General features: G+C 44.7%; 1 protein-coding gene across 2 annotated transcripts in view; it reads right to left on the bottom strand.

Moving 5' to 3' along the window:
• Window positions 1-23949, bottom strand: part of LOC109878276 (glycerol-3-phosphate dehydrogenase, mitochondrial) — a 25236-nt gene continuing 1287 nt past the window's right edge. The window contains exons 2-18 of one of the 2 annotated variants that reach the window (XM_031813385.1): window positions 23250-23353; window positions 21125-21133; window positions 20051-20222; window positions 19545-19669; window positions 19163-19260; window positions 15184-15347; window positions 12837-13001; window positions 12607-12751; window positions 11336-11529; window positions 10658-10792; window positions 10037-10212; window positions 8615-8746; window positions 8287-8445; window positions 5891-6003; window positions 3880-3958; window positions 3593-3691; window positions 1-2616 (exon numbers count right to left, since the gene is read on the bottom strand). In XM_031813385.1, coding sequence (XP_031669245.1) covers window positions 2491-2616; window positions 3593-3691; window positions 3880-3958; window positions 5891-6003; window positions 8287-8445; window positions 8615-8746; window positions 10037-10212; window positions 10658-10792; window positions 11336-11529; window positions 12607-12751; window positions 12837-13001; window positions 15184-15347; window positions 19163-19260; window positions 19545-19669; window positions 20051-20222; window positions 21125-21133; window positions 23250-23342 — 2184 coding nt within the window. In that variant the 5' untranslated portion in view covers window positions 23343-23353 and the 3' untranslated portion in view covers window positions 1-2490. The remainder of the gene's footprint in view (window positions 2617-3592; window positions 3692-3879; window positions 3959-5890; window positions 6004-8286; window positions 8446-8614; window positions 8747-10036; window positions 10213-10657; window positions 10793-11335; window positions 11530-12606; window positions 12752-12836; window positions 13002-15183; window positions 15348-19162; window positions 19261-19544; window positions 19670-20050; window positions 20223-21124; window positions 21134-23249; window positions 23354-23949) is intronic. The other variant, XM_031813386.1, reaches the window with a different exon arrangement.

The raw sequence follows: 23949 nt of genomic DNA on the forward strand, positions 1-23949 counted from the left end.
TTGTTGTTAGCAACCAGATACATTTAATTACATAATTGCAGTGTCTTGGAAAAGCTTTTGAGATCGACACAGTGTTTATTGAAAAAAGAGGACTATGAATCTCTTTCAATCTGGATGAGGCTGGACTTTCATCCAAGCAGACACAAGCAAACATAGACAAAGTTGGCCCTGGCTGTCAAGGCATTGTACTGAAAACTCCCATGTGTCAAAAAACTGATACACATGGTTGGATTCAGTTACAGTAAGAGTACACAGCGGAAGCCTCTAGAATGATTCTCTCAGCCTTTTTAGACAAAACAAGCACACGCAAATTGTATTACAAACATGCTAACAAGACCAATATTAAGAACCAGTCAGAACTATCAAAAAATTTGATGTTCCTTTTATCCATACGGAAAATACTAATTTTCTTTAAAAATACGTTTTAGAATATGTATCTTTACATGCTTTTTAATAACTGCAACATTAATACAGTTCAAATATGTAAAATATAGAGGAATGAGTTGGAATAGGTTCAATTCATATGACATCGTACCGTGTTTGAAAGCAAGGCACAGATCATACATTCCCCTTCAACTGCTTCCCTCTATAAAACCACAAATAAATCAGCAGAACTGCAAGTATTAACTTAGTACAAATACTGTACAAGCTCAGGTGCACTGCAGACAGATACAGACAGTGAAGAGACATTTCCATACAACACTGAAAAAGGCACAGTTTGTAACCTTTTGCAAAGGTAAAGGTGGTCACCTCCAGTTTACAAACAAATGCAGCAGCAGCACATTTGACTGGAAATGAAAGTTCCAGATTGTTCCGTTAATCCTCTCAGCATTAGATGTACATCTCATCATCACTCATACCTCTAGCTATCTTATCTTAGGTTCTTTGAATGATGGAAGGAGTGAATAACATTATAATGAATAAATATCTTTAATTAAAATATATATATAATGACGTAGCAATAACAGTAGTAAAAAAGCATTCATTCTGCCATGATTTAAAAAACAGTAAGGATAAAGATGGAGTCAGTTACTTAAGGTGCATCAGACAGACCAGTGTATGCTAGCTAGCAGACAGCAGATATAGAAACGTCGTTGTCACCGGTGTGCCAGGAAAAAAGCCTCATTATAAACCGGGTAGTTTGGTCCTGTGTGCTGATTAGCCAAAACAGCATTTCAGCTGTGTGTATATCAGACAATATACCAACGATATGACACACAAATCCAGTTTATAAAGCAATAAGGCACCTCAGGGGTTAGAGGTATATAGCCAACATAGCACAGCTAAGGGCTGTATCCAGGCACTCCACTTCGCGTCGTGCCGAACAGCCCCTAGCAGTGGTATATTGGCCATTTTAAACTGGGTGGTTCAAGCCCTGAATGCTGATTGGCTGACAGCCGTGGTATATCACGGGTATGACAAAACTTTTATTTCTACTGCTCTAATTAAGTTGGTAACCAGTTTATAATAGCAGTAAGGCACCTCAGGGGTTTGTGATATATGGCCAATATACCACGGCTAAGGGCTGTGTCCAGGCACTTCGTTGCGTCGTGCGTAAGAACAGCCCTTATCCGTGGTATATTGGCCATATACCACCCCCCCCGGGCCTTATTGCTTAAATATACAATGTGACTGCAGCGAGGAACAGTGATGTAAAGTAACATGCTGAAGTCAGAAATGAAGACGTGGAAACGTTAAGCTTGAGTGTGAATAAACTGCTGGTACTGTAATGCCGGCTGTCCCTAACGAGGCGGAATCAGGCACAACTGATTCTGGTTCTTGTATTGGAGAGAGGGCATAAGAACCACATCCAAAGTACAGCTCCAGTGAGATGTGGACATCCCATAAGACATCGATAACAAAAATAAGACGGAATAATATAACAATAAACTATATTACAAAGCCATATAAGGCAAAGCATTGATAAGATTATAGACCGTATGAACTGTGAGTTACAGCTTTATGTCAGAGGCACTGATTGTCAAACCCATTGACTTTGTAGTAGTGAGAATCCAGTGTGATGGAAAACTGGCCAGATAGTCCCTGTTTCCCTCCATGAAAATATCAATGCAAAGAATTATTATAAAAAATGTCTAACATCAAACTACATTTTATATTTTAGTTATTTAGCGGACTCTCTTATCCAGAGCGATTTACAGGAGCCATTAGGGTTAAGTGCCTTGTTCAAGGACACACTGACCTTCCAGTTACTGGCCCAACTCTTTTAACCACCAGGCTACCTGCTGCCCCAATCTAGCCTCAACTTCACAATAAAACACTCAGGGTTGACACATACTCACTTAGATTAAATTAGGATACAAATCTAGTTTGTACTCTTGTTGTTTACAATATCATCATTGTCATTCTTAGCACCTCAGCTCTGGTTAGTGTGGTGGTGTGGTGTAGTGGTAATGTGTGGTGGTGTGGTGTGGTGGTAATGTGTGGTCGTGCGGTGTGGTGGTAATGTGTGGTGGTGCGGGTGGGCTCCCCTCACACCCCTCCTCCACTGCGGTCCACAGTCACAGGTCCCCTCAGATCCAGGCTCTCCTCAGCTGTCTTCATCAGGATGGCCAACCTGCTGTCAGACACCTGGCCCTTCTTCACAGCACTCATCAGCTGGGAGCAGGGAACAGAGGGAATATAAAGGATGAGGAAACTGTGGCATAGTTGTGGATGTAATGCAAGGTATCAAATTAATGCAACAAGATACGCTGTATGTGTGTGTGTGTGTGTGTGTGTGTGTGTGTGTGTGTGTGTGTGTGTGTGTGTGTGTGTGTGTGTTAGAGACAGGGATAGAGATACATTATAATGCTGGAGCATGTTCTGATCTAAGCTCCAGGGGTAGTCAGGCTGTGTTCGGACAGAGTACTCATACTACTGACACTTGTGGTAGTAGTACACTGGTTTTACAGTACCCCAAACCATTCTGGGATTCTTACTTGACCATGGAAAGTCATCTCCTGTCAACAGTTCTTGTAATAAAGGTATTCTCTGGTCCTCAGCATTATACTTCCTAATTGATCACATGATGACTACTAACGACCTGGAAGTACTGTAGCTCTCTCTCACCCTCATTACCTGGAGTCATTGTCATAGGTTTCAGACGGTAATGATCTGAATCTGGTCAGCAGAGAACATACTCCCAGTTAGGCTTTCACACCTACAGCTCCCTTCATAGGAGGGTCTGTCATGCCTTGCCACTTGCAGAAGAGAAAAAACACCCAGCGAACAGAACATGAAAATCCCCTATTCTCCATTAATTACAATGTTGGAATCATGTAAAACTAATGTGAGCATCTACCTGTTCTGTAGCCGAGTGTTAGTGTGTGTGTCTGTGTGTGTGTGTCTGTGTCTGAGGGGTAATTGATCCTTCTCCCTGAGGAGTCTATTATCATGTTCTCCAGCCTGGTCTGTTTGTTCAGCTTCTCATGGTAAAGAGAGAGAGAGAGAGAGAGAGAAAGAGAGCAGAGATGGGAGAGGGGGCAGATATTGACCATGGGCCTGAGAATTAATGAGTCCTCTTATCAGTGGAGGGAGGAGAGACCATATGTGAAGATGCGCGCGCGCACACACACACACACAAACCACCTACCTGTAAAAACTCGTTCAGCTCCACCTGTCCATTCTTGTTGAGGTCCACTTCGTTGAGGATTTCATGAAGAGCGTTCTCATCAATTTGGACACTGATGTTCTGGGAGGGGGGAGAGAGACAGGGAGAAAAAATATCAGGAAATTATGTTCTGGGAGGGGCAAGAGAGACCAGCAAGGCATAATATCAGGAAATGACACCACAGCTCAATGGCCTTTGCACACAGTTTACATGAGCTCTGTCAGCACTCATGGATAAAGATTCCAAAGAGAGTTGTGAAAGTGTCTCACCTGTAAGACCCTCTGAACGTCCACTGTGGTGATGAAGCCTTTACTGTCTTTGTCAAACTTGTGGAACCGGTTTGTGTACCTGTCAATCAAAACAGAGCTATTAACGCAATCTGCATCTCATATCGTGGCAACATCTCAAGGGGAGTGATTTAAGAAGGTCAGGTGGGAGGGAGCAACTGCCCAGATTGAGATTGAACCCTTGGTATATCAGGGGTCCAACTACTCAATCCAGTCAGTTTCTTCCTTAGAACACGTGTCAAACAAGGCCCGCAGGCCGAATCCGGCCTGTGACACATTTCTACCCGGCCTGCGCAATGATTTTTGTTGTCAATTAATTTAGTTCCGCTTCCGTACAGCTGCAATGCGCTGCACTATAAGTCACACGGACCCACACACGAGCCAGCCAGTGCGCTGTAACATGTCATCACTAATGTCACTGACCAAGTCTTCTACCGGACCGAAAGTTTAAACGTGTTGTAGGTTAAATGTCCATGCCAAGTTTGGGTTCCAACGAGTCATTGCTGTAGCCTACAGGAAATGTCATCTTGATCGTCAAAAAGTTATAACAAAGGATTCAGAAGTGGGTATACTGAATGTTACTACTAAAGGATTCAGAAGTGGGTATACTGAACGTTACTACTAAAGGATTCAGAAGTGGGTATACTGAACGTTACTACTAAAGGATTCAGAAGTTGGTTTACTGAACGTTACTACTAAAGGATTCAGAAGTTGGTTTACTGAACGTTACTACTCACCTGGACAATAGGACACACAAGCGAGTATAAATTAATAAACAGTTGAGTCATCTAATTTATGAAATCACAGCCTGATGCGCTCACATCTGTGAATTCAACATCAATTGCATTGCTTTCGTTCCGTTTACTGTGCGCAGCAGAGTTGTACAGACACATAACACAGTCCTAGCTAGGCTCCAAACATTTTGCAGACTGGCTTCGTTTTTTTAAAGCTCGACAATGAATAACCAAAACTAAACCTGCGACAAATCTACATGCAAAGGAGGAACATGTAGACATATTACAGCGTGGCGGCAGAATCTGGGGTGAACCGTTGTAACTTCTCAAGGGATATATTCCCTGTTGGACTGTGATGTTATGCCTTTCATACAGTAGACTCCTGGTATGTATCACCCTAACACAAGGCCATTGTGTTCCAGAACTGTTGCTTGTATAAATATCTGTTGTGTAAACAATATGATTGTATGATCACCTCTCACTATATAAGAACATTTGACCATTTATTCTTTGAGTTCTTCCCTGACTGCGATCAGAGACAGATCTACCTTGCAGCTGCTCGTATGCATTAAAGATTTGTATTTTATACAATTAAACAGTCTGTCTTAATCTTTGGATTGAGCCTAGGCTGACTACTCATCTACAAGACATGTTGAGTGCCCCATACAGTAATGCTGCATTCAACCGCACCACTGATCCATGCCGCGCAATTTTTTAAAACATGTTTTTAAGAGTTAATGTTACAACAACCTAGCTACATTTATGTCATTGTTGTTATTAAAAACGTTTTGATTAGGGACGCAGCATATTATGCACATTCGCAAGCATAGCAGCAAAGGCTGGACAAATATTACTGAGCTCTTCTTTTGTTTTAATTCGTTAAAAATGCTGTGTACAGCATCCTATGTACATCAGTGGGCATTGTAAAGGGTCATATTTTAATAAAACAATAGCTAGTTTGGATCAGTTGTATGCACACATTTGTTAGTAAAAAAACAACACATAACTGGCTATGTATGGCCCGGGAATTCATTGTGTTTTTTCAATATGGCCCTGTGCTGATTGAGTTTTACACCCCTGCCTTAGAGATTAAAGTAGACAGGAAGTAGAGAGTAAAGTAGACTAGAAGTAGAGAGTAAAGTAGACTAGAAGTAGAGAGTAAGTAGAGAGTAGACAGGAAGTAGAGTGTAAAGTAGACCGGAAGTAGAGAGTAAGTTAGACCAGAAGTAGAGCGTAAAGTAGACAGGAAAGTAGAGTACTTTGCCACTTCCTGTGTGTCCAGTGTGATCTCTGTGGTCCCGGTCAGCTGCTCAGAGCGGGACCTGTAGCCCATCTCAAGGTACAGGAACTTCTTAGCAGCTTCCAGCTCCTCCTAAACAAACCATGGTAGTGAAGATAAGTTACACTACGTGACCAATAGTATGTGGACACCTGCTCATCGAACATCTCATTCCAAAATCATGGGCATTAATATGGAGTTGGTCCCCCCTTTGCTGCTCCTACAGCCTCCACTCTTCTGGGAAGGCGTTCCACTGTATTAGAACACTGCTATGGGGACTTGCTTCCATTCAGCCACAAGAACATTATTGAGGTCTGGCACTGATGTTGGACGATTAGGCCTGGCTCGCAGTCGGAAGTTCCAATTCATCCCTAAGGTGTTCGATGGAGTTGAGGTCAGGTTTCTATGCAGGCCAGTCAAGTTCTTCCACAACAATCTCAACAAACCATTTCTGTATGGACCTTGCTTTGTGCACAGGGGCATTGTCATGCTGAAACAGGAAATGCCCTTCCCAAAACTGTTGCCACAAAGTTGGAAGCACAGAATCGTCTAGAATGTCATTGTATGCTGTAGCGTTAAGATTTCCCTTCACTGGATGGAACTAAGGGGCCTATCCCGAACCATGGAAAACATCCCCAGACCGTTATTCCTCCTCCACCAAATGTTACAGTTGGTACTATGCATTGGGGCAGGTAGCATTCTCCTGGCATCTGCCAAACTCAGATTCATCCATCAGACTGCCAGATGGTGAAGCGTGATTCATCACTCCAGAGAATGCGTTTCCACTGCTCCAGAGTCCAATGGCAGTGAGCTTTACAGCCACTCCAGCCGACGCTTGACATTGCGCAGGGTGTGTTCGGCTGCTCAGCCATGGAAACCCATTTCATGAAGCTCCCGACAAACAGTTATTGTGCTGACGTTGCTTCCAGAGGCAGTTTGGAACTTGGTAGAGAGTGTTGCAACCGAGGACAGACGATTTTTACGCACCAGTCCTGTTCTGTGAGCTTGTGTGGTCTACCACTTCGCAGCTGATCCGTTGTTGCTCCTAGATGTTTCCACTTCACAATAACAGCACTTACAGTTTACCACAGCAGCTCTAGAAGGGCAGAAATTTGACGAACTGACTTGTTAGTCCTATGACGGTGCCACGATGAAAGTCACTGAGCTCTTCAGTAAGGCCATTCAACTGTCAATGTTTGTCTATGGAGATAGCTTGGCTGTGTGCTAAATTGAATACACCTGTCAGCAACGGGTGTGGCTGAAATAGCCGAATCTACTAATTTGAAGGGGTGTCCACATACTTTTGTGTGTGTGTGTGTGTATATATATTTATATATACACAGTGTACATTATTCAGAACTTTAATCATAACTAATTTAAGTAATAATTAATGAAAAGGGATCATAGCTAAATGTAACAACAACTTAAGTAAAAGGAACTGGTGCATCTTGTGATAAACCTGTAAAGAGCAGGACAACAGGAATAGCAGAACTGGGGGAAGGTTTACAACACACACACACACACACGCAGCCCCCTGGAGAGGGAAATCCAGGAAGGGCGTAGATCCTACTATTATACTCTGACCTAACAACAGTTCCAGCGGTCCTACAAGCTGACTAGCAGCACATGAATTTAGGGTTGGTCCTATTCAATCAAAACATTATTATTAGTCCACTGAGTGAGAATGTACTGTAGTCACTGAATCAATAAAACAATGGTTGGATTAAAACAGGCCCTAAGTCTTTACTGGACAGGAAATACAGGGGCAATAATTCATCTTTGAGTTAAAAATGGATATTAAGGGAAATGATGTAAAATATATCACTAGCCACTTTAAACAATGCTACCTATATAATGTTTACATACCCTACATTACTCATCTCATATGTATATGTATATACTGTACTCTATATCATCTACTGCATCTTTATGTAATACATGTATCACTAGCCACTTTAACTATGCCACTTTATATACTGCACTCAATACCATATACTGTATCTTGCCTATGCCGCTCTGTACCATCACTCATTCATATATCTTTATGTACATATTCTTTATCCCCTTACACTTGTGTCTATAAGGTAGTAGTTTTGGAATTGTTAGCTAGATTACTTGGTTATTACTGCATTGTCGGAACTAGAAGCACAAGCATTTCGCTACACTCGCATTAACATCTGCTAAACATGTGTATGTGACAAATAACATTTGATTCGATTTGGATTTGATTTAAGGCAAGTTGTTCTTTTTAAAACGTAAAAAGTATGTTGTTGTTTGTATGTTATTTTCAAGGTGTTCTAAAATAGTTCCTGTAACACTGCCAGACAGTCATTTGAACTACAGTCTAGTAGACAGGAACAACAGTTTGTGACGTACCGTCCTCTTTTTGTCGCTCCAGTCCAGCATCTTGCCCATGATGTCTACGATGCGTGGCAGAGCCTCATCAGCAGCCTGCACGTTGAGGAAACCCAGCCGTGTGCGCCTGGCGATCACATCGATGGCCGTACAGGCATATTCCTTAACAGCATACCTCACCTGGAAGGTGGGTTGGGGGGGGGGGTTCAATTGGTTAGATAATAGAACGTAATAGTCTACGGTCATGATGTGTGTGTGTGTGTGTGTACATCAGGAGAACATAAAAATGCGGTCTTTTACAGATCTGATGCAGTATCCTGTAGTAGTCTCAACAGAACACATATTGTACCTCACTCTCAATGTAAGGGAATTCAGAGACCAGTCTATTCCCTACGATGGGCCACCTCTTCCCAGTGACGCGCGCCATCTTGGCCACGTCGAATGCTTTCCCCCCGTACGTTGCTGCCAGGTGCTGGGCAACCTGTGGAATGATGGGAAACAGGCCACTATTCAATCAAAACAGCAATCCTTGTTTAAGGTTTTACCAACACAAAATGACATTGCTCTTGTGTTGTGAGAGGACATTGTGTGGGTGTCATATAATCAACGAAACAAGGTTTAGGGTGACACTTTTTGTTTAAAGCCATGGTAATGGTTTTGTTTGAATATGCCCCATGAAGACCTAAGGGCATAAACATTGTTATAAATAAATCACCTGGGGACATAAGCAGCAGTGTTAGGCGTTTTCCTTTCTGTTTCTCATGAGTTTGAATATGACTCACAGCGTTTTGCCAAAGACAGTATTGAGAGAGTATTGTGAAACGCAGCAGGCAGTTGTTCAAAGGCAACTCCTTATGGTTCGATACGATCTTTCAGCAGACGGCTCCAATGTTTTGGATATGCTGAGGTGGGTGATGGGTAGATACAGTTATGTCTATGATTTATCTTGCGTTTGGACCAAACAAGGGGTTATTGCTATTCAGATGGTTGGCTTAGCTCTCTCACCAAAAGGTCAAATGCTGTCAAAATATGAGCACTGACCTTTTGGAATATTCTAGAAAACACCCTAATGGTGTGGAAGGCTTTCTCTAATGAGAAGTTAACATAGATAGGAAGCGGAGCGCTTTCCTACCTGGTACAAATGACTTCTAAAACCTTGAAAGGGAAGTACACTGGTCTGGACTAGAGTCCTCAAACTCAACTCTGGACCGCAAAGCCAGTTCCACTGCATTGTTCCCCTCTAATCAGGGACTGATTTAGGCCTGGGACACTAGGTGTGTGCAATTAATTTTCAGTTACAACAGAAAACCAGCAGGCTCTGGACCTCGTAGGGTAAGAGTTGATTAGCCCTGGTCTAGAGCCTTGGATCAATCTCCCTGTGTGCTGTCTTGTAACGGCGACATCATCTCAACATTTTCAACCCTCATCCAACCGTTAACCAATGTTAAATGTTCTGATATATATATATATATATATTTTTTACCTTTATTTAACTAGGCAAGTCAGTTAAGAACAAATTCTTATTTTCAATGACGGCCTAGGAACAGTGGGTTAACTGCCTGTTCAGGGGCAGAACGACAGATTTGTACCTTGTCAGCTCGGGGATTTGAACTTGCAACCTTTCGGTTACTAGTCCAATGCTCTAACCACTAGGCTACCCTGCCGCACAGTGCCTGTGTAACCATAGTGCAACTGACAATACCTAAGGGAGTATTATAGATCCAAAATGGTGGCTAAAGACAGAATGTCTATGGGAAGGGTCTGTCCCCACCTCATTCTCCAGGCCGTAGTCCTGCACCAGTCGGATGTACAAGGTGGGGCTCCAGTCTTGGCCCCCCTCCAGCACCAGGCCCACTGTCTTACTGGGCCCGCCCCCCAGCCTGTGGGCTGCAACCGCGGCGTCCAGGGTCTCCTCTGCCATGGAGCGGTACGTTGTCCACTTCCCACCTGGGGTGATGGGATCATCCACATGTTACACACACATACACACCTGATATGATAGGGGGGCAGGTAGCTTAGCGGTTAGTGAGTTGGGCCAGTAACCGAAAGGTCGATAGTTCAAACCCCTGAGACGACAAGGTGAAACATCTGTCAATGTGCTCTTGAGCAGGGCACTTAGCCCTATTTGCTGAGGGTCACTCAGGAGGAGTTGGGATATGCAAAAACACATTTCCAATTCACACATGCATATAATACACACAAATCCAAATACCCACCAGATGATCATTATTATTAGATACAGGGCCAGACAGAATACAGAACATGACCTATCCAATTTGAGCAGGAAAAGGTCTATAGGCTAAGAGCCATTGACGGCTACGAAGGACCTAGAAACTACTACAGCTGTATAGCACGTCATCAGGATACCACTTGTTTTAGAGTAGGTACTGACCTGCAATGGTGACCAGGCCGCTGTCGCTGACGTTGACTATGTGGTTCCTGCAGATGGACTGGGTGTCTTTAGAGTTGGGGTCAGTGACCAGAGGACGGATACCACTCCACGCTGCCAGGACATCTCCTCTCCTCACTGAGGACCACCGGGCGAGGACAGAGTCAGTATTACACACAAGGTTCCATTAAATCAGATGACCACATCAGATCACATCTTATCACAGGTCCTAGAACCAGTCAGAGAACACAGGGAATCTCATCTGCATGTGATGACAGAGATCATTACCTGAGGCACAGAGGCATCGGACAGGTGTTACATCTAATGGCAAAACCATATCAAGCTAAACAATCAGAAAATCTCCAGCACTTGAAACAATTACTAGCTACTGTGCTGTTCCAAAGTCAACGTTACGTACCCTCTACATCAGGGCTGAGGTAGTTTGGGGGTTACGTACCCTCTACATCAGGGCTGAGGTAGTTTGGGGGTTACGTACCCTCTACGGCAGAGGTAGTTTGGGGGTTACGTGCCCTCTACATCAGGGCTGAGGTAGTTTTGGGGTTACGTACCCTCTACATCAGGGCTGAGGTAGTTTGGGGGTTACGTACCCTCTACGGCAGAGGTAGTTTGGGGGTTACGTGCCCTCTACATCAGGGCTGAGGTAGTTTTGGGGTTACGTACCCTCTACATCAGGGCTGAGGTAGTTGCGGACTTCGTTCAGGATGAAGTTGATGTCTTCCTCCCTGGGGATGGGGTGGGCGGTGATGTCAGTAGGCGTGTCCGTCGTCCCGGCTATCGTCATCTTCTCCCAGGGCAGGAAGAAGATGACACGGCCGTCGCTGGTTGCCGGGTCCAGGAGACCCATGTTGTCAGGACTACAAGAACAGGGCAGAGGGAGGAGGGGCTATGGAAATGACAACTACATTTAGGAAGACCTGGTTGGTCAGCGGTGCTGAATTGAAATTCCCTCATAAAAAATAAATTCCAATTTTCAATTCATGAGTTGAATTTCAATTCATGACCTAAATGTACCTGGTGTGAAGGTGTGACAGTGTGGCGCTGTCCCTGGTGTGAAGGTGTGACAGTGTGGTGCCGTGCCTGGTGTGAAGGTGTGACAGTGTAGTGCCGTCCCTGGTGTGACAGTGTGGTGCCGTCCCTGGTGTGAAGGTGTGACAGTGTGGTGCTGTCCCTGGTGTGAAGGTGTGACAGTGTGGTGCTGTCCCTGGTGTGAAGGTGTGACCGTGTGGTGCCGTCCCTGGTGTGAAGTTGTGTTGCCGTCCCTGGTGTGAAGGTGTGACAGTGTGGTGCTGTCCCTGGTGTGAAGGTGTGACAGTGTGGTGCTGTCCCTGGTGTGAAGTTGTGTTGCCGTCCCTGGTGTGAAGGTGTGACAGTGTGGTGCTGTCCCTGGTGTGAAGGTGTGACAGTGTGGTGCCGTCCCTGGTGTGAAGGTGTGACAGTGTGGTGCCGTCCCTGGTGTGACAGTGTGGTGCCGTCCCTGGTGTGAAGGTGTGACAGTGTGGTGCCGTCCCTGGTGTGAAGGTGTGACAGTGTGGTGCTGTCCCTGGTGTGAAGGTGTGACAGTGTGGTGCTGTCCCTGGTGTGAAGGTGTGACAGTGTGGTGCTGTCCCTGGTGTGAAGGTGTGACAGTGTGGTGCTGTACCTGGTGTGAAGGTGTGACAGTGTGGTGCTGTCCCTGGTGTGAAGGTGTGACAGTGTGGTGCTGTCCCTGGTGTGAAGGTGTGACAGTGTGGTGCCGTCCCTGGTGTGACAGTGTGGTGCCGTCCCTGGTGTGAAGGTGTGACAGTGTGGTGCTGTCCCTGGTGTGAAGTTGTGTTGCCGTCCCTGGTGTGAAGGTGTGACAGTGTGGTGCTGTCCCTGGTGTGAAGGTGTGACAGTGTGGTGCTGTCCCTGGTGTGAAGGTGTGACAGTGTGGTGCTGTCCCTGTACTGTACCTGTAATAACCAGGGATAACTATGTGAACCCCAGCACTGGGCTGGCAGATGTTAGTGTTTTTCCCGTCGTCCATCTTCCTCAGAGAGTCCGTGAACGGTCCCGTGGCGTTAATGACACACTTGGCTCTGACGTCAAATTCATTTCCTGTGAGAGATCATAACTGTTTCAGTCAAAAACCACTGTCATACTGTGTCTTCGTGTGTGTGTGTGCACATACAAGTGTGTGTACCTGTGATAACGTCCCTGCAGCGCGCCCCACAGACCTTCTCCTTGCCCGTCCCTGCGTCTGTTTTCTTCAGCAGGTGGACCACCTCTGTGTAGTTAGCGATGGCAGCACCATGTCTGGCTGCTGTCAGGGCGATCGCCAGGTTCATACGAGCGTCGTTATGCTGTCCTGTAGCGGGGGGGGGGGGGGGTGAAGGGTGAGAGACGATAGGAGGGGGTCGAAGAGAAATAGAAACAAAGAAGGAAGATTTCCTTAGGAGGTGCTCTATACAGAATTGTTCTGCCATTTCCTGGTTGTGAAAAATTCGTAAAAGTCAGCCTAATTCCAGTTTATGTGCCAAAACAAGCAATTATAGTGTAGAGAATCATTGTACCTTCTAAACCGCTGTGCAATATATTTTCCATAAACAAAAATATAGTATTTTCAGCTGTTTGAAGGTGGTGTACAAAACCCAATGTAGAAAGACGCAAAAACTAAACTTAAGAATAGAAGCATAGAAATAGCACACACAGAACAGATCTACCGCTTCTTAGACTTTCTTTCAATGAGAATGACAGATCTATAACTCACATTTCTATGTGCATTTGGTCAGATTGCCCAAAAAGTTCAATATTGCATCTTTAAGAATTTGGAACGGAGCTTTGAAGTGCAGTGTGGCGTATCTAATGTGTGGGAATCCCTTGCAGGGCCCTCAAGGCCCGGTCCTAAGCCATGCCTGCTGGTGCTACTCAAATCACTAGTCAGAGAGCTTGTGGGATGGGACAGACAGCCAGGGCTGGACTGGGTAGTGCTGGCTTGGGGTGGGCTGACGTGGGGCTGGGGTGTGCTTGGCTGGGCTGATGCCTCACATTAGGCAGCAGAAGGTATGACTGGAGACCCTGTCGTTAACCCAAAATATGATACGTCTAACAAACCAGTTCATGGTTGCTTGCTGAAAAAATACAATTACACACTTGTGCAGAATTAATTAGTAAGAATGAGGACTCCTGTCTCTCTGTGTGTGTGTGTGTGTGTGTGTGTGTGTGTGTGTGTGTGTGTGTGTGTGTGTGTGTGTGTGTGTGTGTGTTGGACCACACTGGTCTCCTGGGAAATGAGTAACGCTGGTGAAGTCTAAGATCCCACCCGGCAGGGTGAAGAACAGGAGGAGACAGAGCAGTCTGGCAGTCAGACCACAGTACTGCTCTCCTCTTCTCTGAGCCGCAGTAGCAGAGAAGGTCAGCTTTTGAAATGTCACGGCCGTGATTGTTCCAGACGGAATAATTGGAGAGAAAAGACCCCCTCAGCCTCCTGGGGGGGAGGGGTACAAACCAACCTAACAATGCTGCTTCAACCCAACACAAAACCCCTCCGAATATTCTCTCTGTTTGCTGTAGGACAGTCAGCACACCCAGAGACAATACACACACAAACATGCTGCCTGGAAGAAATGTTAAGCTACAAATATGTTCTGCACATTTCAAATGAGCAATAAACAAAACGCATTAAAAATGAACAAACTGCATTAAAATAAACAAAATGCTAAAAAAATATCAGCATGCCTCACTCTTCCTAAGAAAGTCAAGTGAGTAAATGTGATGAACTGTTGCTCAGGTATCTGGCCTGGTATATTATCCCCCTCAGAGAAGAGGTTGTCTTTCCACTCTTGGAGAGACCTAGTAGAATCTAAATGTAGACTGACTGATTCAGATAGCCTTCAGACACAGAGTTGGCTGTTGTTGGTTTGAAAAAGAGAGGCCTCCAGTCAACTAATGGGACATTCTCTGCACAGAGTACACCCAGATAGAGCCAGAACATCTGATTGGTTGTCTCCGTGCCAATCCAGGCCACGCACACACTACACAGCCTTGGCCCAAGGCACATAGAGAGCACAAGCTGCTCGCAGACGCATTGGTTCAGGCATCAATGGACATGTGAGATCTGATGGCCACCGGCTGCCTTGTGTCTTGTTGTTGACTTGGGTCACATTCAATCACACCCACACTAAAGAAAAATTATTTTGTTACTGTTGGGAAAAAGGCAGTATTTTTATGAACATGAGTTTTGTTTTGTTTAATAACAGTGTGAATTCTTAATGTATGGCAAACCGGCCCTAGACAAAGCCCACTTAGCAAACAGAAGAAAAGCATCTTGATAAATGAGACGGTTATTACCATCCTATCGGAGTATTACTGACTGAAGTGTTGGTATGTCCAACAACACTTATACATCTTAGTCATTTAGCAGAGACACTGTTATCCAGAGAGACTTACAGTGAGTGTAACACATTTCGGACCAGTTCCCCGGATCCAGACTAAACCTACTCCTGGACTAAAAAGCCCTTTCAATGAAGATAATAATGAGAAATACTCACCATCATAGTAGACAATGGCTCCCACCAGCTTGTCTTTCTTCAGCATGGGGAAGAGTTCCAGAGCCTTGTTCTTACTGAGGACATAACTGCTCTTCAGACACTGGCCTCCAGCTACCAGGTCGTACATCTTTATACCAGCCCAGTAGTATGGCAGCTGCCACCATCTATAAACAGATAGTACAGTACAACATCTTTCTACCAGTCCAGTAGTTCATCTAAGATGGCGCCGAAGGGGATGGCTGACGTTTTACATACCCGTAACCAATTGTGCTATTTTGTTCATTTTTTTGCGTTGTTTGTACCTTATTTTGTACATAATGTACATAATGCTACCGTCTCTTATGACCGAAAATATCTTCTGGATATCAGAACTGGGATTACTCACCATGAACTGGAAGAAGCTTTTTCATTTAACGAGTCTGACGAGAAAGATTTACTGCTCTCCTGGGAACAGGCCCAGATCCTCTTCATTTGCATGAAGAAAAGATAGAGGAAAAGATGACGCAGATCGGGCTGCCTTTTGAGAATCCGTAGACGAGCGAGTAAACTCCCACTGCCATCAATTCTACTTGCTTATATGCAATAATTGGAAAATAAAATTAATGACCTACGATTACGATTATCCTACCAAACGGACATTAAGAACTGTAATATCTTATGTTTCAACGAGTCGTAGCTGAACAACGACATGGATAATACAGAGCTGGAGGGATTTTCAATGAACTGGCAGAACAGAGACGCTACATCTGGTAAGACGAGGGGTGGGGGTGTGTGTCTTTTTGTCAATAACAGTTTGTGGGCAATGTCTAGTATTAAAGAAGTTTCGAGGTATTGCTCGCCTGAGGTAGAGTACCTTATGATAAGCAGTAGACCACACTATCTATCAAGAGAGTTCTCATCTATATTATTCGTAGCCGTTTATTTACTACCACAGATCGATGCTGGCACTAAGACCACACTCAACCAACTCTATAAGGCAATAAACAAATAAGAAAATGCTCACCCAGAAGCGGCACTCCTAGTGGACTTTGATGCAGGCAAACTTAAATCAGTTTTAACACATTTTGACCAGCATGTCACATGTGCAACCAGAGGGGTAAAAAAACTCTAGACCACCTTTACTCCACACACAGAGATATGTACAAAGCTCTCCCCCACCCTCCAGTTGGCAAATCTGACCATAATTATATCCTCCTGATTCCTGCTTACAAGCAAAAACTAAAGGAGGAAGTACCAGTGACTCTCTCAATACGGAAGTGGTCAGATGATGCGGATGCTACGCTACAGGACTGTTTTGCTAGCACAGACTGGAATATGATACAGGATTCATCCAATGGCAATGGGGAGTGTACCACCTTAGTCATCAGCTTCATCAATAAGTGCATCGATGACGACATCCCCACAGTGACCGTACGTACATATCCTAACCAGAAGCCATGGATTACAGGCAACATCCGCATCGAGCTAAAGGCTAGAGCCACCACTTTCAAGGAGCGCGACACTAATCCGGAATCCGCAATAAGAAATCCCGCTATGCCCTCAGATAAACCATCAAACAAGCAAAGTGTCAATACCGGATTAAGATTGAATCCTACTACACAGGCTCTGACGCTCGTCGAATGTAGCAAGGCTTCAAAACTATTACTGACTACAAAGGGAAACCCAGACACAAGCTGTCCAGTGACGCAAGCCTACCAGATGAGCTAAATGCCTTGTATGCTCGCTTCGAGGCAAGCAACACTGAAGCATGCACGAGAGCACCAGCTGATCTGGATGACTGTGTGATAACGCTCTCGGTAGCCAATGTGAGGAAGACCTTTAAACAGGTCAACATTCACAAAGCCGCGGGGACAGATGGATTACCAGGACTTGTACTCAAAGCATGCGCGGACCAACTGGCATGTGTCTTCACTGACATTTTCAACCTCTCCCTGACTGAGTCTGTAATACCTGCATGTTTCAGGCAGACCACCCTAGTCCCTGTGCCAAAGGAAGTGAAGGTAACCTGCCTAAATAATTACCGTCCCATAGCAGTCACGTCGGTAGCCATGAAGTGCTTTGAAAGGTTGGTCATGGCTCACATCAACAGCATCCTCCTGGATACCCTAGACCCACTCCAATTTGCATACCACCCCAACAGATCCACAGATGGCACAATCTCAATCGCACTCCACACTGTCCTTTCCCACCTGGACAAAAGGAACACATATGTGAGACTGCTGTTCATTGACTACAGCTCAGCGTTCAACACCATAGTGCCCACGAAGCTCATCACTAAGTTAAGGACCCTGGGACTAAACACCTCCCTCTGCAACTGGATCCTGGACTTCCTGACTACAGGAAAAGGTGGGCCGAACAGGCCCCCATTAACATCAACAGGGCTGTAGTGGAGCGGGTCGAGAGTTTCAAGTTCCTTGGTGTCCACATCACCAACGATCTATCACGGTCCATGAGGGCACGACAAAACCTATGCAGTCCCCCTCAGGAGACTGAAAAGATTTGGCATGGGTCACCAGATCCTCAAAACGTTCTACAGCTGCAATATCGAGAGCATCAACCTGACTGGTTGCATCACCGCCTGGTGTGGCAGCTGCTCCACATCTGACCGTAAGGCGCTGCAGAGGGTGGTGCGTACAGCCCGGTACATCACTGGGGCCAAACTTCCTGCAATCCAGGACCTCTATAATAGGCGGTGTCAAACGAAAGCCCATAAAACAGTCAGATACTCCAATCACCCAAGTCTTAGACTGTTTTCTCTGCTACCGCACGGCAAGGGGTACCAGAGAGCCAAGTCTAGGACCAAAAGTCTCTTTAACAGCTTCTACCCCCAAGCCATTAGACTGCTGAAAAATTAATCGAATGGCCACCGGACTATTACATTGACACCCCCTTCCCCCCCATTTTTTTGTACACTGCTGCTACTCGCTGTTTATTATCTATGCATAGTCACTTCACCCCTACCTACATGTACACTGCTGCTACCCGCTGTTTATTATATATGCATAGTCACTTCACCCCTACCTACATGTACACTGCTGCTACTCGCTGTTTATTATCTATGCATAGTCACTTCACCCCTACCTACATGTACACTGCTGCTACTCGCTGTTTATTATCTATGCATAGTCACTTCACCCCTACCTACATGTACACTGCTGCTACTCGCTGTTTATTATCTATGCATAGTCACTTCACCCCTACCTACATGTACACTGCTGCTACTCGCTGTTTATTATCTATGCATAGTCACTTCACCCCTACCTACATGTACAAATGACTTCTGTAACCGCGCACACTGACTCTGTATTGGTACCCCCTGTATATAGCCTCGTTATTGTTCATTTATTGTGTTACTTTTTACTTTAGTTTATTTGGTGAATATTTGTTTTAACTCTTCTTGAACTGCACTGTTGGTTTGTAAGTAAGGGCTTGTAAGTAAGGGCTTGGAAGTAAGGGCTTGTAAGTAAGGGCTTGTAAGTAAGGGCTTGTAAGTAAGGGCTTGTAAGTAAGGGCTTGTAAGTAAGCATTACACAGTAAGGTCTACACTTGTTGTTTCAGGGCATGTGACAAATAAAGTTTGATTTGATTTGATTTAGGACAGCAGCTGCCACCATCTATAAACAGACAGTACAACATCTTTATACCAGCCCAGTAGACAGAGTACATTCAGCCATTACATTTATATGTTGGTCATTTAGCAGATGCTCTTATCTAGAGTGACTTAAAGTCAGTGACCATTCGAGGTGACCATTCGAGGATAACCATTAGAAGTAACCACTAGAATGTAAATGTGTAAATACACCTGTAAATACACCTGGTATAACTAGCTGTCTGTTATACAGAATGGCCATCTGGCTTGTATATGATTGAACATTTTAAAATGTGTATACATGTTTTAAACAACCACCACACACTCAGAACATTTTCAGTTGACAGGGTATAACACTCATTCTACTAACTGTGTGGACTCGTGTCTTACTTGTAAACAGGGAGCATGATGGGTAGTGGGGCAGACAGATGAGGGGCGATGTCTAGCAGGTTGGAGCGCTCGTGGAGAGCCTCTTTCACCATCATGTACTGAGAACAAGGGAGAGGGGTTCAGAGGTCAGTAAAATGGGTGGATAACATCTAACACATAACACAGTACTTGTTGGTAGAAGAGTAGGAGTAGACCCGTAGCAGTCACACAATAGCAGACCAAGGAAGGATTATGGGAAACACCTAGTGCCCTACAACCCTCTGAATCTTCCAACCTCTCAATCTCTTTTCAATGACAAAATGTCCACAAAGGGGGAAAACAAAGCAATGTGATCCCAGAGGGAACCAACTGTCAGGCAGCATCGGAAAAACGAGCCGTTTACCTGTTCGTAATCTAACTTCATGATGGCCTTTTGGAGGTATCGTACTCCCCCGTGGATGAGCTTGGTGCTCCGGCTGCTGGTCCCCGATGAGAAATCATTCCTCTCCACCAGGGCAGTCTTGAGGTCTAGGAGAGCAGAGACAAATCAAGACAAGACCAGGATTTAGACAGTCTGAAATATCACCCTATATGGCACACTACTTTATACCAGGGCTCGTAGGGTTCTGGTCAAAAGTAGTGCACTATATAGGGAATAGGGTGCCATTTCAGATGCACCCTCAGAGTCAGAGTTATTCAGGAGGCATTTGGTAGGTTATGACTTCCATGTGCTTCTCCTGTCGTGTAATATGCATGAAGGGAAAATGGCAAGGCATGCATATTGCATTGAGGGCCTCATAATATTGAGAGAAGAATAGCCTCGACTCTCCTGCACATTGACTGAAATTGAAATGTAATTGACCCCAACCAAAAAGGTTTTCCAAAATGGTGCAGCTCATGGGGACTCACTGCGTGTGACAGCGTCTAAGGCACATCCGGAGCCCGTGGCCCCTCCCCCTACGACAAGGACGTCAAACTCCTCAGTGTCTTGCAGGGTGGAGAGCTGAGCCTGTCTGGTTGGGAGCTCATCTTTAAACGGCTGCTTTAACTCCCCCTCCGCCGCTACGTACGCCAGCCGTGCCTGGACAACATGCAGTACAGGCACAGTTACATCTGTTTTTGTGAAGGCATTGTCTTTTGTGACAGACTGAAAATAATCAAGATTTGGCTCTGGGTTCAGAGATTAGTGAAAGCATAAAGCAATGTCTTAAAGCCTGGATAATCTCCTCTGGGATAGATGTGTCTACATTGTCACAGCAACATTGTCACGACCATAGATATCGATGGTCACAACAACATCAGGTACCCATATCGGTAAGGGTTGTACCCACAATCCTATTCATACAGATAGACCCCTGCTTGCAGTACTTAGATAATAACAATGATTCCTGGTGTCTGATTTGCAAAAGCATAAAATAACTCAGGGAAAATAGAACAAAGTCAAATCAAGTCTGTTCTGAACTCAAGGATCATGGGGACAAGCAAGTTAAGCATGGCTGTCGTAATGAAACATTTTATTCATTTTCTATTTAGCATTTTATTCTCTAAATGATTACATCGAGCTGCTGCGATGCCACTTGGTCCATTTGACTTGCAAATCTGTGAATGAAACCCGGGCATTTGTAATTTGGGGCCGTAACAGCAAACAAGATCAAATAATTAGTGTCTATTTCCATGGACGTGCATATTTAAAACACCCACAGACAATTAAGTGGCATTCTGCCCTGCAATCACGTTGAGTACATGGAGTCAGTGAGACAGTGGATGTCATGCAAATGTCCAATCGCCCACCGCCAGTAAACAGAAAAATGTTCAAGCTGAAAGAGAGAAAGAGATTGTGCCCTTGTCACAGAGGAGACCAAACAGACATATTTATCCAATTAGCAGTAGATTCTCCAGGGTTAGTTAGTGATGGCCTCTGTCGTACGCATGCCTGATTGCAGATTATTATAATTTTTTCAGAGGTGTTTCACTTTTGCTTACCCATTTATTCTTGTTTGGGAGGAAGGTGAGGGGGATGATGAGATATTATACCAGGATACAGAAATAAAGGTTCACATTAGGACACAGGGTCACACAAAGGGTCACACAAAGGGTCAGATGCTTTAGACAAGTGACCTAGTATATCACTAGTAATAACAGACCATTGAAATAGAAGATATACTGTAAGACGTATTTATATCTGTGGCGCTGATTAGGTTCAAAGGTCAAGAGATGCACCCGTTTCTCTCTTTCTAACGTTACCCACACGACTCCTTGGCTATTTCAATCCCTGGTCTACAGTGATGCAGTGGTCACCTGGTCTCAGATCGGTTTGTGCTGTCAATATAGTCATTATCATGTCAAACATGTTCCGCACAAACAGATCTGGGACCGGTCTAATGCTTTTTCACACAGCAGTTGCCCTATTAATAATATCAAGTGATGCATCGCCATGGAAACATCATGGAGGTGTATTTTGTCCAGTTCCCTGGAGTTTCAGACGCTATGTTATATGATCCACATGAGCTTCATCAGATTTGAATAAATGAAAAATAATGAAATAAAATCAGGACTCCCATTCCTCCTCAGTGTTTTTTTGTTTGTTTGTCACCAAAATAGTGCTGATTATTTCACTGTACTAAACAAACATCAAAAGTCATGTTCCCTTCTTTTTTTTAACGCAAATTAAACAAGGCATAAGAACTTCTCACGTCACATAGCTAAAGTCCATCTTACCACTTCATAAGGCAGTTTATGGCAAGTTGCGACAGAAAATAAGCTATTTTATGATCAGGGTTGGTCCCATTGACTGTCTTCATATTCAGGTCAACTTCACTCTACACAGCAGTCCCATTGACTGTCTTCACATTCAGGTCAACTTCACTCTACACAGCTAAAGTCCTATTGACTGTCTTCATATTCAGGTCAACTTCACTCTACACAGCTAAAGTCCCATTGAAGGTCTTCATATTCAGGTCAACTTCACTCTACACAGCTAAAGTCCCATTGAAGGTCTTCATATTCAGGTCAATTTCACTCTACACAGCTAAAGTCCCATTGACTGTCTTCATATTCAGGTCAACTTCACTCTACACAGCATTCCTATCTGAGCAGCATAGTCTTGAATAATAGTGGAACACATTCCTCAGTCTAGATAAGACATGCCCAGATGCATGTTGACGTTTATTGTCATGAATCTTGTCCTGGAGGCAGAACTGAGCCATTTCCATATTCAGGTCAGCTTCACTCTACACAGCTAAAGTCCCATTGAAGGTCTTCATATTCAGGTCAACTTCACTCTACACAGCTAAAGTCCCATTGAAGGTCTTCATATTCAGGTCAATTTCACTCTACACAGCTAAAGTCCCATTAACTGTCTTCATATTCAGGTCAACTTCACTCTACACAGCATTCCTATCTGAGCAGCATAGTCTTGAATAATAGTGGAACACATTCCTCAGTCTAGATAAGACATGCCCAGATGCATGTTGACGTTTATTGTCATGAATCTTGTCCTGGAGGCAGAACTGAGCCATTTCCACGAGACAGGCCAGCTGGAATGTCAAAATTGGCTATATCGTAAAAATGCATGAAAATAAAAATTTTGCTTTTTGGTCTTAATTTAAGGTTAGGCATTAGGGTTAGCAGTGTGGTTAGTGTTAGGCATTAGCAGTGTGTCTAAGGTTATGGTTAAGGTGTGTGCCAGCTAGTGACCACTCTGCAGAGCTGCCTACAGTACATTAGTCATCCCAATAAATGCCAACCTGCTGCCCAGATGGGTGTTCCCTATAGACTCCCAGGAGCATACCCTGCCATTGTCAGATGCTGTCCCAGCATTCCCTAGTAGACTCCCAGGAGCCTGCCCTGCCATTGGCAGACGCTCTCCCACTCTCAGTACTATCTATAACCTGCTGCAGAGGGACTCTGAGGTGTAATTTACAGGTCCTGACTTTAGAAACAGACTACCACAACCTTGGCAACATAAAGATGAGATTAGAAAATGTTATTGTCCTCAATGCAGCATACAAACTCAAAATCCATACAAGTATGAGAAAAACAAGTTTACAAACACAAGCAGATTGTGTGAAATGCAACCCACTACATCATCTCAATGTCCCAGGCCTACCTGTGTCTTTCTGTATTCTGATAGGCCCAGAAGAGCAGCGGCCGCCCCGGTCCCGATGATAGCTGTCCCTTTCAAGGCCTTCCGGAACGCCATTGATGCTGTTCCTGCAGCACAACACACAGCAGTGGACTGAGTTAGACACACTGGGTTATATTGCAATGACATGACAGGTGATCATGTGGAGAGGGCGTGACAGGAGGGCAAAGAGCCAATCGGCTAGGGCCAGGTGCTGAGGGACAAGGTGGGGGTAGGGGGGCATGGGATTCACAGGCAGAAGTAGTGGAGGAGAGTGTGGGAGCCCTGGGAGTGTCTGTGTGAGACACTTGGATGACAGCTGACTTTTCTTTAACATTCTTACTTGTCTGACAGTTAATTATTTTTTTAAACCTTTATTTAACTAGGCAAGTCAGGTAATACAATGACGGCCTATTCCAGCCAACCCCTAACCTGGACGACGCTGGGACCAATTGTGCGCCGCCCCTATGGGACTCCCAATCACGGCCAGTTGTGATACAGCCTGGAATCGAACCAGGGTCTGTAGTGACGCCTCTAGCGCTGAGATGCAGGGCCTTAGACCACTGCACCACTCGGGAGTTAAGACGACACCTGGTTCACCCACTCAGGAGCCGTGACATGATGGCCACTTTCTCTCCATTATTCTGACAATCTGCAATATATTCTAATCTACAACTGAGCAAAC

The sequence above is a fragment of the Oncorhynchus kisutch genome, unplaced genomic scaffold, assembly GCF_002021735.2.
Source record: "Oncorhynchus kisutch isolate 150728-3 unplaced genomic scaffold, Okis_V2 Okis05a-Okis16b_hom, whole genome shotgun sequence".
NCBI classification, from domain to species: Eukaryota; Metazoa; Chordata; class Actinopteri; order Salmoniformes; family Salmonidae; genus Oncorhynchus; species Oncorhynchus kisutch.